The 14,203-nt window shown below is 40.3% G+C and overlaps 1 protein-coding gene across 2 annotated transcripts in view; it reads left to right on the top strand.

The window, feature by feature from the left end:
- LOC128691914 (dipeptidyl peptidase 8) overlaps positions 1-13,067 on the top strand; it is a 103,312-nt gene extending 90,245 nt beyond the window's left edge. Inside the window, exons 14-17 of one of the 2 annotated variants that reach the window (XM_053780894.2) lie at positions 1,811-1,962; positions 4,386-4,529; positions 12,358-12,469; positions 12,817-13,067. In XM_053780894.2, the coding sequence (XP_053636869.1) occupies positions 1,811-1,962; positions 4,386-4,529; positions 12,358-12,469; positions 12,817-12,909 (501 nt within the window). In that variant the 3' untranslated portion in view covers positions 12,910-13,067. Of the gene's footprint in view, positions 1-1,810; positions 1,963-4,385; positions 4,530-5,992; positions 6,140-12,357; positions 12,470-12,816 lie in introns of those variants that run through there. The other variant, XM_053780895.2, reaches the window with a different exon arrangement.
- The last annotated feature ends 1,136 nt before the right edge of the window (positions 13,068-14,203 follow it).

Consider the following 14,203-nt stretch of genomic DNA (forward strand, 5'->3'; position numbering starts at 1 on the left):
TTCTAGTTTTTCTGGTCTCATTTTATAGATTGGAAAACATATTACAGAAATTGAGATGATTTTGATTGGTTTCACAATGAAAAGTACCTTGAAATTGAGCTCCAAGTAGCAGAAATGTTCGATTTTTACCAAATTTCAAAAGTAAACAAATCATGCCACACGTCCAATACACGTTAACTGGTGAGTCTAATATTCTTTCACAAGTGCACTGATATTATTTATACCATTTCTACACCATTTCTACATTAATGCAGTAGTCTGCATAACAGTAAATCTTCTATTTTTTGTGAGAATAAAAATTCAAAGTGGAAAGCCAAAGAGATGTAAGAGGAGCCTGGGGACGTGACTAATGAACAGAGAAAATGTTATTTTAGTGCCAGGAATGTCTCTTGCTTATTCTGGACCCTATTTGGAAATTGGCATCTTCTGCAATTTGTGTGAAATTGGCAAAATTGCCAATTTCTGACCACTTTATTGGATACTTGAAATCAGTAAATGGGGGTTTCTTGTACTCATTCGATAGAAAAAATGGAGTTCTAGCGAAATAGATATGTTTTTTGTCGACTAGTACACTGAAGTTGGCTGAAAATAGCGATCAAAGTGGGCGAAATCGCTGATGCGTAAACATCGTCGAGACCGCTAACTTTGCAAGAGCATAATTCCCCAAGTTTTCCATTATGATCGGGAAAAGATTCTCTATCATTTCATAAGAAAAATAATTTTTTTTTTTTCTGAAAAATTTTCGACCTTGAGAACGAGTTTAGGAGAGGGCCTCTCGACCCTGAAAGGGTTAAAATCTTTCAAAGATTTTTATAATGTGAGATACCAGTGCTGTTTGTCAGTAGTTCTTTGCAATTGTACTGACACTTTTGTAGAATAGGGCTGTATCTTTTGTTTTTAATGACTGTGGGATGACCCCAGTATCTATGCTCTCTCTCCATAGAGTACTTAAGGCTCATGATAGGGGCTTCTTGCAGTTCTTCATAAACATGGAGTTCCATGAATCTGGGCCTGAGGCATGCTGATGAAATATAGGAATGACAGGAATGTTGCCTGCTGATTTTTAAGTGGCGTTCTTTGCCCATTAATGAAGGCAATCAGATAGACATGTTGTGTTGTGGTATGTTTCAAGATGTTACAAATGTATAGAATAAGTGGGTTACTGAAAGCAGTAAGGAACTTTTATATGGAAAGTCAGGCTTGGATTAGGGTAAGTAGAAGGGAGGTGGAATATTTTCCAGTAAAAGTAGGCCTTAGACAGGAATGTGTGATGTGACTCTGGTTGCTTATCGATATTTATAGATAGGATTGTAAAATAAGTGAATGCTAGGGTGTTGAGGAAAGGTGTAGAATTAAGAAGTGACTGAAATGACATAGGAATTCTCTTGGTTACTTTTCACTCACAAGAAGGGACAAAAGTTGGTGGAGGAATTTTTAAAGGTGTGTAAAAGAAAGAAATTAAAAGTGCATGTAAAAAAAAAAAGGGTAATGAAAAATTTCATGTTAGATTGGAGAGTGGTGGTATTGGACATATTGGCAGATACATTTGTGAAAGATGAGATGAACCATAGAATTGATAAGGAGGAAAAGATGGGTGGAGTGTTAAGGCGTGGAAGGAAGTTTATATATACGCAGTGAAATTCATGTCAGCATTGCAGATAAATTTAATTTTTGTCTTCACTGTAAATTTATGGTATGAGTTAAAAACTCGTAAATACATTTCATATAATGTACATCTTGTAAAAGGCTAAAATTTGTGTTCAATGAATGTCATAGAATTATCAAAGATGACAAGAGAATGTTTGTGCAGGGTACTGTAGAAATAGAGGATCAAGTAGAAGTGTTGCATTTACTGGCAAGTCAGTGTGATTACATGGATCTGAGCCGCCTTGCTGTCACAGGCTGGTCCTACGGTGGCTACCTCTCTCTCATGGCTCTGGCTCAGCGGCCAGATGTATTTAAGTAAGTTTCTTGTCAACTTTGTTAACAGTATCTGGTTCTGCTCTGAAGAACTTAGTTTCATAATTCCCTTCATGGGTTTTTCATATAAGATTTAAAGTTTGTTTTAGTTCTAGAAATTACAGTAGTGCATACCCCTTTTATAAACAGTAAGTTTTAGGGTATTAGGCTTATGCAAAAAAAAAAAAAATCCCCCTCCTCTTTTTTTTTTAAGATAGTGTACCTGTACTCAAGTCTAGATGTTTTCTGTACTTATATTGGGTGTCTTAAGTAGAGCAAGATTAAAGTTGTGGAAATTCATGTAAATGTTAACAGCTAACATGATAAGATCATATGAGAGAACTTACATAATTTTCAGATTTATTGTATCTTTGTCTCCTTGAATTAGGCTTGAAGATTTTATCTTTACAACTGAAGAATATTTTTAAGCCTTCATATTTGAAGATATCTTCATTGGGAGATAGTTTTGTGTTTAGAGTTAATGATAATGAATTGTTAAATTATGTTTTGTTTCAGATTCAAATCAGACAATTATTATTTTGTATCTGACAAAGACATAAGTGAAATGATTGTACAAAGAAATACTTTATGGTATGTTTTGCATTTTACTAGTACAGTGGACCCCCGGTTAACGATATTTTTTCACTCCAGAAGTATGTTCAGGTGCCAGTACTGACCGAATTTGTTCCCATAAGGAATATTGTGAAGTAGGTTAGTCCATTTCAGACCCCCAAACATACACGTACAAACGCACTTACATAAATACACTTACATAATTGGTCGCATTCGGAGGTGATCGTTATGCGGGGGTCCACTGTATTTATTATATTTTATGCATTGGGTGCATGTAATGAGAAGGGGGGGGGCCTACAGTGAGTTGCATCTGCATCAAAAATGCCTCTGCATTAGGCCCATCCTTGAGTATGCATAGTAGTAAAACAAGGTGTGCAAGAGCTGAGCATCTTTATTTTAGACATTAAAGCCACCCAGTTGTTGCTCCTGTCTTACTAGTCTACTTGTCAGTATTATATACCATGAATAGAATAATATGTACTAGTATGCCAAATACCCAGAAATAGTTACAGTAAAAAATGTTCTTTTATCACACTGGCTGTCTACCACCCAGGTAGGGCGACCCGAAAAAGAAGCTTTCACCATCATTCACTCACTGTCTTGCCAGAGGTGTGTAGATACTACAGTTCAAATGCATTCTCAAACTGCAAATATCCCCACCCCTTCTTTAGAGTGCAAGCACTGTACTTCCCACCTCTAGGACACACAGTAGGACCCTGTATCCATGGGGATACGTTCCAAGGACCTGCCATGGATACTGAAACCACTGATAGTAGGGAGCTCTGTGTATGTCCTATACGTACCTATTATAAGTTTAATTGATAAATTACACACAATAAATGGAGAATTATCACTTTTTACTGATGGGAAACACTTCACATCTCTTAGGTTTTGAAAAACTTCCACCATCACTACTTTTGCACTTGGAGACCATTATTAAGCAAAATTAAACCTCATATGCAGAACCTGCAGATGTGGGGGTCCTACCATATATATTAAATGCAGGAATATATATACAGGGTTTAACTTGTAGTTTTAACAGTTTTTTTTAAATGTGTGAAAGTATTTTAATAACTCTTTCATAGTTTGTGTATACTGCTATATTTATTCTCAGTTAAGCACAACAGTACCCTCTTCACTGCTTAGTCTTCCCTACACTTTCAGCATCACAAAATCTGCAGTGGTAAAAATCTCATCGCTTTGTTTTCTCAGCCAGTTGTCTATTGTAGGTTTGGTGATCACATGAAGTTCTTCCCAGATATCTCAAGTAAATGTTTAGCTGTCGTGAGAGTGAAATGGCTAACATTTGCCTGTATTTTGAGACAAGAATTCTGAAAAGAATTAGGTCTTTTTAAACTTTCTAAATTCACAAAAAATTTCCAAACCTGTGTGGGTCATTCAGAAAAGAAATTAGGAAAGCCTTGTTTGACCAGTTGACATTGAAAAAAAAAAATGTAGTGGTGCAAACCCTGAAATAGCTCTTCCATCTAAAAAAGTAAACAGGGAAAATACGAAAGGTTAGAAAAGAATAAGGAAATAGATATAAATAATGGTAAAATATATTTGAGAGAGCACCTTCAATGGGGTGCATTGAAGGGGAGTTCTCTTGATTTGAGGAATTGAAGCAACCCTCTGCCTCAGATCAGATTGATTGCCTCCCATTCTATAGGCATTGTTTGGCCCTTCTGGGTTTGGAGCTTTATCATGGATGTAGTAATTGAATGGGCAAGTGGGTCAGATAACCAGGTGGTGGTCTTGTAGGAGCATCTCTGCTGGAACGACCATCTTTCTCTCTCCTGGGAGAATACTGCCAGTTTTAAATAAGATGAAAATTGTTTTCATTGATGTAACAGAGTGGCTATTGCTGGCGCTCCAGTTGTGTCATGGAGTTTGTATGACACTGGCTACACAGAACGCTACATGGACCTGCCCAGTGTTAACCCTGAAGGATACCGTAATGGCTCCGTCCTTTCCTACGTCAACAACTTACCTGATGAGTGAGTACATGCATGACCATACTTTTAACTGTTAATTAATTCAACTACTACTGAAACTCAAATACTGAATGTTCTCTCCTTTGAATTTCACAGTGATTTGTTTCCATATAAAATACTCATTAGGTTTAAAAAATTTTTGTGTTGTATAATAAAATATTTTGATTAGTTTTGTCTCCTAAGTATGATGTACGTACTGTAATTTCCTTTGGCACTTATTTAATGTAAGAATGAGAGCATGTTTAACTATGTTCTTTAAGATAATATAAGATTTGTTTGGACTTTTAACTGGGAGGGTTAGCCACCCAGGATAATTCAAGAAAGTCAGTGCGTCATTGAGGACTGTCTCTTATTTCCATTGTGGTCCTTCATACTTGTTCCCCAGGATGCAACCCACACCAGTCGACTAACACACAGGTACCTACTTACTCATAGGTGAACAGGGACAGCAGGTATAAGGAAACATTTCTAACACTTCTCCCCATGCCAGGGATTGAACAACAGACACTCGTGTGTGAGGCAAGAGTACTGCCAACTGAGCCACAGGTCCCTTACGTTGTCATAGCTGTGCTATGTTCCCAGGTCACCATTGTCAAATCCTTAGTAAAGGCACATATACTATATTGCTGCAGTGTTTTGTTTGTCCCTAAAGTTTTCTCTCACAGTAAACAGGTGCTAATAAAGGTAGGCAGGGAAATGATATTTTAAATCTCTGTTGCCTTGCTGTGTTTAGGCTCTGCTATAAATATTGTACTCTAGTGAAGTTCTTAGCAGTATTTTTTTTAACGCTGCAATTTCCCACCAAGGCAGGATGACCCAGAAAGAAAGAAAAAACTTTAATCATTGTTGAACATTTTCACCATCATTCACACATAATCACTGTCTTTGCAGAAGTGCTCAGATGACACTCCAAACAAAACTAAAACTATTCATTTGTGCACGTGTGTGTGTGTGTGTGTGTGTGTGTAGGTGTAGGTGTGTGTGTGTGTGTGTGTGTGGATTAACCCCTTACCTGTTGCAACCCCAAATACTGAGGTGTCTTCTGTTGTCACAAAATTTGGAAAAAAAAATTATTTCTTACGAAATGATAGAGAATCTTTTCCCGATTGTAATGACACCAAAAGAATGAAATTTGATGGAAAACTAATGGAATTACGCTCTCGCAAAGTTAGTGACCTCGGCAATATTTACGAATTGACGATTTCACCCAATTTGAGCCCTATTTTTGGCTAATTCCATTGTTCCAGTCGACCAAACTAATAGCTATTTCTTTAGAACTCCATTTTTTCTATCGATTGAGTACAAGAAACTGCCCATTTACCAATTTCAACTACCCAATAACATGGTCAGAAATTTGCAATTTGGCCAATTTCATGAAAATTAAAAAATACGAGTTTCAAAATAGGGTTCAGAATGAACAATGCAGACATTCCTGGCTCTAAAATAACATTTTCTTTGTTCATCAGTCACATCTCCAGGCCCCTCTGATATTACTCTTGCTGTAGACAGCCTGTACTGTCTGCACAGACAGCCTATGCTGTCTGCCAGCTTAGTTCATATTTCGCGGCATTCAGGTGCTGCCCTCTCCAGGCCTGCCCAGGTCAGTGGGATGCTGGTCCCACTCGCACTCTCTCACTCACTCACCGGCCTAGAAGCAGTCAATAAGTCCTACTCCGTCTCTCCCTCGTGGGATGATCCTCCCTAGCCATGGACACTCGACACACAAGCCTGTGTACCCACCATGACTTTGCAAAGCAAGAAGAGCCCTCCGCAGCCCTATAATTGACTTCACGCCGCCTGCATCACACAAATAATTCTGTTTCACATTGGTGGGAAGTGGTGGTCGCAGCAGTTGTGTTTGCCTGGAGAGAGGAAGGAAGAGGAATGAAGTTGTGTTCACTTCATCCCCCTACACAACAAGCATCCATCTCTCAACGAGTTATCCTTATGTCGTGTCTGCACGTTTGAGCATTCAGACACAGGTACAAGCAGGATCTAGTCGAAATTTGCCGAATTTCTTCGAGAATTGTAAGTGGCGTCCCAGTGACCCCACGCTGTTTCTCAAGTCACGTGTTCAGCATCACTTGTATGTTCTGCTGTTGTTGTTCAGCTCAGCACAGCTATTTCAGCAAGCCAGAGGTGAGTTTTGTGGTGATTTCTATGTCCAGTGTGAGTTTCTCCACGTGTTTGTGGAGAGAAGAGGAGGAAGTGGCCGTTCCTTGCCTCGCCCACGCTCGCCCTGCTGTACACTCACACCTCACCAGCCTCCCATACACCACCATGCCATCACTCCCTCTGCTGTGTTTTCTGCCATTTTCCGTGTGAATTCATTGCCAGAGCTGTGTATCCGAGTGCCCGAGGCCACTCGAAGCCACGTGCATCACGAAGCCATGTGGATCAGCAAGCCATGTGGATCAGCAAGCCACGTGGATCAGCAAGCCACGTGGATCAGCAAGCCACGTGGATCAGCAAGCCACGTGGATCAGCAAGCCAGGTAGATCACGACGCCACATGGGTCACGACGCCACGTGGGGTGTGGACGATGTCACGTGGACCTACGAGCCATGTGAGTTGCCAGATGTCCCAGGCCACATGCTGTGGTCTGCTGCCCGCATCACATTGACGTCACCGATGCTGCTGCCCGACTTCATGACGTCACGATGTCTGCTGACGTCACCTCGAGATGTCTGCTGACGTCACCTTGCTGATGTCATGCCTGACATCACATGTCACATCGAGTTTTTCAGTAATTATGTCAGTATTATCGAGAAGATTGAGAGAAGATATATGTCGTGTGTTAATTAATTCCTCTCAGTCAGTGTTCTCACATGTTAGTGTATAGCTTAGTGTCAATTTTGTGCACAGAAAAGCATCATTTGCTAGTTTAAGCCATGTTGTACTGCATGTACCACGGGTGTGTGAAAAGTTTTCCGTGTGTCCTGTGTGGTCTTGAGCCCAGCTGTGTTGACCACAGGTCTGCGGCCAGACCCCTGTGTAGCTCTTTGTTGCCTGTCACCCAGTGTGACCAGCGCGTTTGACAGCTGATATTAGTCATCCCTGAGCATACGAGCCCCTTTGTACAGAAAATTCTTATGCTCGTCGCTCATAGATGTTCTGCAGAATCGTACCTGCTACGATTCCCATCGAGATTTGTTTCACTTCACCTCCAGACCTTCAGAGTGCAGTTATATGTAGAGAAACAAGTCTGAGGACGCTTAGACTAACCTCTGCTATAACTCCAACTGCCGAGAGAATGACACTCGTCAAGCCGCAGTTAGCCCTGTTGGCAGGCGCTGTGTCAGCCTCGTGTCACAAGCTTCAGTGAGCAGCCTGCACAAAGATGATGTCACTTTGACTGCTAGCTCGCTCACTGCAGTCTGGTGTATGATGTTACGACTCCCAGATGTTTCGCCCAGTTGTCTCTGCTACGACTCGCTCCACGCTCGCCGGCAGTGACAGCCCCAGCGACAGTACCAGTCGAGAAGTGTCCTCCTGAGTCGCTTGCCAGAAGTCCTGCCCAGTTGCCGAGTTTTGACGACGCCTCACTCGAGGGCACCAGCATGTCGTGCCCCAGGTTGAGTGAAACCTGCAGTGACTCCTACGATGACTGCTTCACCGTTCCAGAGGAGACCGTACCCCGTTTCGTCACAGCTCGGCCGCAGCGATGTCTCCTGTGTTGCAGTATCTGTCCAGACACAGAAAGGCATGCAGTGATGCCCTTCGACGCTCACTGCCTATGACCACGATGTTTAGCACACCCCACATGTTTTTTCTTCCCTCCCTGTAGGAAGTTTTTTTTTCCATGTCCATATGTATATACATGTTTTTTATTTTGTGTTCTGTGCCCTGTTCCTACAAGAGAGAGACCGAGTTTTTTTACCACCAGTATTGTCGTGTCGGAACGACGCGAAGTAGGTGGCCGAGCGTATGTAGACAGCCTGTACTGTCTGCACAGACAGCCTATGCTGTCTGCCAGCTTAGTTCATATTTCACGGCACTCAGGTGCTGTCCTCTCCAGGCCTGCCCAGGTCAGTGGGATGCTGGTCCCACTCACACTCTCTCACTCACTCAGCGGCCTAGAAGCAGTCAATAAGTCCTACTCCCTCTCTCCCTCGTGGGATGGCCCTCCCCGGCCATGGGCACTCAATACACAAGTCTGTGTACCCACCACGACTTTGCAAATAAAGTAAGAAGCCTCTGAAGACGTCTATAATTGAACCCTGCTCCATTGCAGAATTACCAAATAATTCTGTTTCACATTGCTTTCTATTTTGAATTTTTATTCAAACAAAAAATAGAAGATTTACTGTTATGCAGACTACTGCAATACTGTAATAATTGTATAAATAATGTCAACCCATTCATGACTGCATATTAGAATGGCTACTTGGACATTTATTGGAAAATGACATCATTTGTTTACTTTTGAACATCGGCAAAAATCGAACATTTCCCCTACTTTGAGCTCCATTTCAAGGTTCTTTTCATAGTAAAACCAATCACAATCACGTCTATTTCTATAATATGTTTTCCATTCTATCAAATGAGACCAAGAAAACAAGAATACAACCATAAATACTATACGAAAATAGACCACAAAGTTGGCATTTTAATTAAAAAAAGTTGGAGTTTTTTTTTCCCCATTATGCACTGTGTGCTGCAGAAATTTTTTTATATGGTGCACACTGACCACACAGACCCATTCTCTCACATGTGGGCCTACCAGCTTTCTCCTGCTTGATTTGAAGCCAATAGAATTTGTGGGTACTATATATACGTCAAAAACGGTGGCTCGTAAGATGTATATATATGACCAGAACAGTCATAGGGTTAATAATCACAGTAGGTTCATACTTTAATGATGAAAGAGAAGTGAGTGAAATTCTTAGACACACATGAATCAGTGTTCAGCATTCCATTAAATGAAAGCAGACTTGAGAATGCAGAAATCTTTTCTGTTACCTCTGAAAGCCACACAGAACACAACTGACATAACTTAAAGAATTTGAAAAAGAAATAGAAAGCATACTGATGCAGCACCTGGACTGGGTTCGTAGATTCCTTATTTATTAAAAAGTGCAAAATTCCACTAGCATGAGCACTGGGTGTTCTTTGGAGGAAGCATTTAGAAATATATAGAATTCCAGAGACCTTAAAGAGTGTGGATATAGCTCTTTGCATAAAGGAGGCAGTAGACACTAGCCAAGAATTAATGTCACACACAGTCTTTGAAAAGGTGATGTGATATCAGATTACAAACTTTATGGAGCAGCATAACATATAACTTGAACCAACCTGGATTTAGAGCAAGCTCACGTTTGTCACAGCTACTAAACCACTATGTTGGAAGAAAACCAAGCTGAATATGTTGTCTACTTGGATTTCACAAGAGCATTTGACAAATGTGATTGTGGAGTGATTGGACATAAATTGAAGGTGTTATGTGTAACAGGGAAAATAGTCAAATTAATTTTCAAATTTCTAACATGGCAAACAGAGGGTGGTAGTTAACGTATTAAAATCCAGCATTAGCAAAGTAAAAGGCTCAGTACCCCAAGTCACAGACCTGGTGCCTTTACTGTTTCATATCCTCATAGTAGTCATAGATAAAAACCACTTGCCACATGTATGTATCATTTGCAGATGATACCAAAATAAGCATGAAAATCACTTTGGTAAAGGACATGAAAAAACTGCAAGAAGATATAAACAAAATCTTCCAGTGGGCAGTGGAGAATGACGTGACATTTAATAGTGACAAGTTCCAACTACAGTACTGAGATGTGGAAAGAATGAAGAGCTCTCGAGACACTGTATACAAAATGCAAGATCAAATACAACAAAATGAGCATGCGAGACGTCTGGGTGTAATAATGTCAATTGGCCTTTCTTTCAAAGAACACAATAAGGCAAATATCACAAAGGCCAAGAAAATGACAGGGTAACACACTTCAAATTGCTTATGTTCTCACATAGAGTATTGTTCAGTGTTGATGGATCCTTTCAAGGCAGGAGAGTTCAGAAGTAGAACACAGAAAGACCATATACAACCAATAAAGCATATAAATTACAGTATGTACTCACTGGAAGGTGCTTGAGGGCCTGGTCTCAAAGCAGCACACTGCCATAACATACTGAAGTGAGAAAAGAACGAAAAGGTACAGTACCGTGACTGGAGCAATACACAAATAACCTGCACAGTGAGTGTGAGAGAGTGAGTGTGAGAGAGTGAGTGTGAGAGAGTGAGTGTGAGAGAGTGAGTGTGAGAGAGTGAGTGTGAGAGAGTGAGTGTGAGAGAGTGAGTGTGAGAGAGTGAGTGTGAGAGAGTGAGTGTGAGAGAGAGTGAGTGTGAGAGAGAGTGAGTGTGAGAGAGAGTGAGTGTGAGAGAGAGTGAGTGTGAGAGAGAGTGAGTGTGAGAGAGAGTGAGTGAGTGTGAGAGAGAGTGAGTGAGTGTGAGAGAGAGAGAGTGAGTGTGAGAGAGAGAGAGTGAGTGTGAGAGAGAGAGAGTGAGTGTGAGAGAGAGTGAGTGTGAGAGAGAGTGAGTGTGAGAGAGAGTGAGTGTGAGAGAGAGTGAGTGTGAGAGAGAGTGAGTGTGAGAGAGAGTGAGTGTGAGAGAGAGTGAGTGTGAGAGAGAGTGAGTGTGAGAGAGAGTGAGTGTGAGAGAGAGTGAGTGTGAGAGAGAGTGAGTGTGAGAGAGAGTGAGTGTGAGAGAGAGTGAGTGTGAGAGAGAGTGAGTGTGAGAGAGAGTGAGTGTGAGAGAGAGTGAGTGAGTGTGAGAGAGAGTGAGTGTGAGAGAGAGTGAGTGAGTGTGAGAGAGAGTGAGTGAGTGTGAGAGAGTGAGTGAGTGTGAGAGAGAGAGTGAGTGTGAGAGAGTGAGTGTGAGAGAGAGTGTGAGAGAGAGAGAGTGTGAGAGAGAGAGTGAGTGTGAGAGAGAGAGTGAGTGAGAGAGAGAGAGTGTGAGAGAGAGTGAGTGTGAGAGAGAGAGTGAGTGTGAGAGAGAGAGTGTGAGAGAGAGTGAGTGTGAGAGAGAGTGAGTGTGAGAGGGGGTGTGAGTGAGTGTGAGAGGGGGGGTGAGTGTGAGAGGGGGTGTGAGTGGTTTCTGAAGGTGTAAGAGTTTGTACAAGTGATGTGCCGTTTACAGCCTAATGGCAGGGGCAGCCCTTTGACAAGGGCATGGTGAGTTGTCTTCAGGTCAAATGGTGTAGCAGTTAGCTACAATCGCTGTGAATTCCCTGTAGTTTGAGCACAGCATGTTTTAGGTTCAAGTGGTGTGAGGGCTGGTGTTCTTGCTGGTGTGAGACTTCAACTCTCTAAAGCTCTGCTCCACCAGAGCCACCCCTGGCACACAGGCCACAACCCCAGTGCCAGAGTCACTCAGGAGATTCTCTGGTAGTTCCTCATTGTCAGACATATAAAATATTGCAGAGTAGAACATAGAATTGTATTACAGAACACTTGAGCATTCCAACACTCCATTAAATACTTACAACACATCACAAGACCCACAGCCGTCCATCTCAGCCCAGTAGGTAAACCTCAACCCTTCACACACTTCTATGTTAGTAAGCAGCAAATAGAAATGGAAGCTAAGATACTGTGTTTAATATTATACCTAGTAGAATATTTAAATACATACAAAAAATGTTAAGCAAATTTAGACACCTGGAATGTAGCTCCATTCTTCCCATATTCTTAAGAAGTTTTTGTAAGTGTTGATTTTCAGGAATGAATTGCATGCATTATGAGTGTTGATTATAAAGTAAAATGTGGTAATTGTATTTAAGTTCCTCATTGGCTAGCATTACCTTATAATTATGAATTCCTATTTTAGGGAAAACCGGTTACTGATTGTTCAAGGGATGATCGATGAGAACGTACATTTCTCTCACACAAACCAATTAATTCAAGCCCTTATTAAGGCAGGAAAGCCATACCAGCTCCAGGTTAGTAGTATTTTCATCATTTGATTCCAATCTGAATGCTGAATTAGGAGAATTTTAAACATAAGTTTGTAAGATTAATTCTGGGGTGAAAAAGAGCACAGCCTTGAATGTATGATTAGATGCATTCAAATTTATATATGTAAGTAATTTAAACAAAGTAAAATAGATTTGCATAGATGTTGCTTTTATATATTGTTTTATGTACAGTATACATATTACGATTTACATTTGTTTTTGCTAAATTAATAATACAGCTTTATATGAGTAAATAGATTAATTTTAGTTTACCAAGTTTCTTCTTGTTAACTTGAAGCAAACTTGTGCTTGATGATCAATTTTCCTTGCAGATATACCCCCACGAGCGCCACTGTTTACGCCAGTTGGACTCTAATGAGCACTATGAGACTAAGCTACTCTCCTTTCTGTTGAATAATCTATGATGGAAATGGAACTTAGACTTTGAAATGTTTGTGTTATATCACCAAATTTGTTTGACAGCATCTTGGTTTGTTGGTTGTTTTGATGTTCATCCAATATGTAACTAGTGCTTGATGCTTTTTAGAAACAGGCAAGACAACCAGTGCAAGCAGTGTCTTCACCACATTGTGGAGTGTATGAAATTTTGCATTAAACAATAACCCTGATGTTAGTGAAGCACAAGACTCTGGCAATGCCTGTTGTGAATAACACTTGAAAGTTATTTATGCCAGCTGATGTGCTAACCAAAAGTATTGGAATAGTATGGAAGTTTTCCCTGTTACGACAGTGTTGTAATTTAAGGTGAGGTAAGCCAAATGTAGGTTTTTAAGGGAGGACTTTTATTTGTTCAGTGCTTGAGAAATTCATGAGTATTTTTGTGTTTAATAGCTCTTCGTTATAATTGGTTTTCCAAGATTTTCTTTTATGTATGACACGTACAGGTACCAGGATGTTGAATGAATCTGTATAAAGTTACAGTACTAGTGCAATGATAACTCCATGATGGCTTTTTTTTTATATTTTTAAGTTTTTATTGAAATTTTTGCTTTATGGCGAGAAAATTATTGAGGACAGTATTTTAACGGACTTAATTATAGTGTGGAATTTTGAGGGTAATTATACCCGACATCTGCTAGCGCTGCCCTTGCAGTTGCAGTAGTAACTAGTCTCTGTGTTTATTCACCCTCCTAAAGTCACTGAGGATTCAAACTGTTGACATGCAGTGTTAATCTTAACTGTTGCTTTGTCCTCATTTTTTTTTTTTAAGATGCAGCTCAACCAAGTCAGTATGCTGAGAATGATTTCAGCAGCAAGTTCCCTTGATTAACTTGTAGTGATAAGCTATTAATAATACTGGCTTGCAGGTGTGGATTATTATGGAGAGATGCCATAGAGACATGGGTTGAGCAGCTTATTTAACATTAATATTACATTATGGTGACATACTTAATGAATTATCCAGATCATTGCAAGACTGCATGATCCTAAGACTTTGGTAGGTCTTAAAGTAAGTGTGTATATTGCCTAGGTATGAATCACAGTTATACATATAGAAAACACAGCATAAGGTCTAGGAACCCTGTGAACTTTAAGACAGGAGACATGGGCTTTCCATAATGTTTCATACCTGTTACCTGTTATGTACATGTACAAAACTACTTCGTCTTTTTCCTGAGTTAACGGCATAACTTTGGAAATATTTTATATCATATATGATATAGAACTAATCTTTTAGGAGTGTTAATAAGTTATACT

Source organism: Cherax quadricarinatus, chromosome 75 (genome assembly GCF_038502225.1).
Source record: "Cherax quadricarinatus isolate ZL_2023a chromosome 75, ASM3850222v1, whole genome shotgun sequence".
Classification (NCBI taxonomy): Eukaryota; Metazoa; Arthropoda; class Malacostraca; order Decapoda; family Parastacidae; genus Cherax; species Cherax quadricarinatus.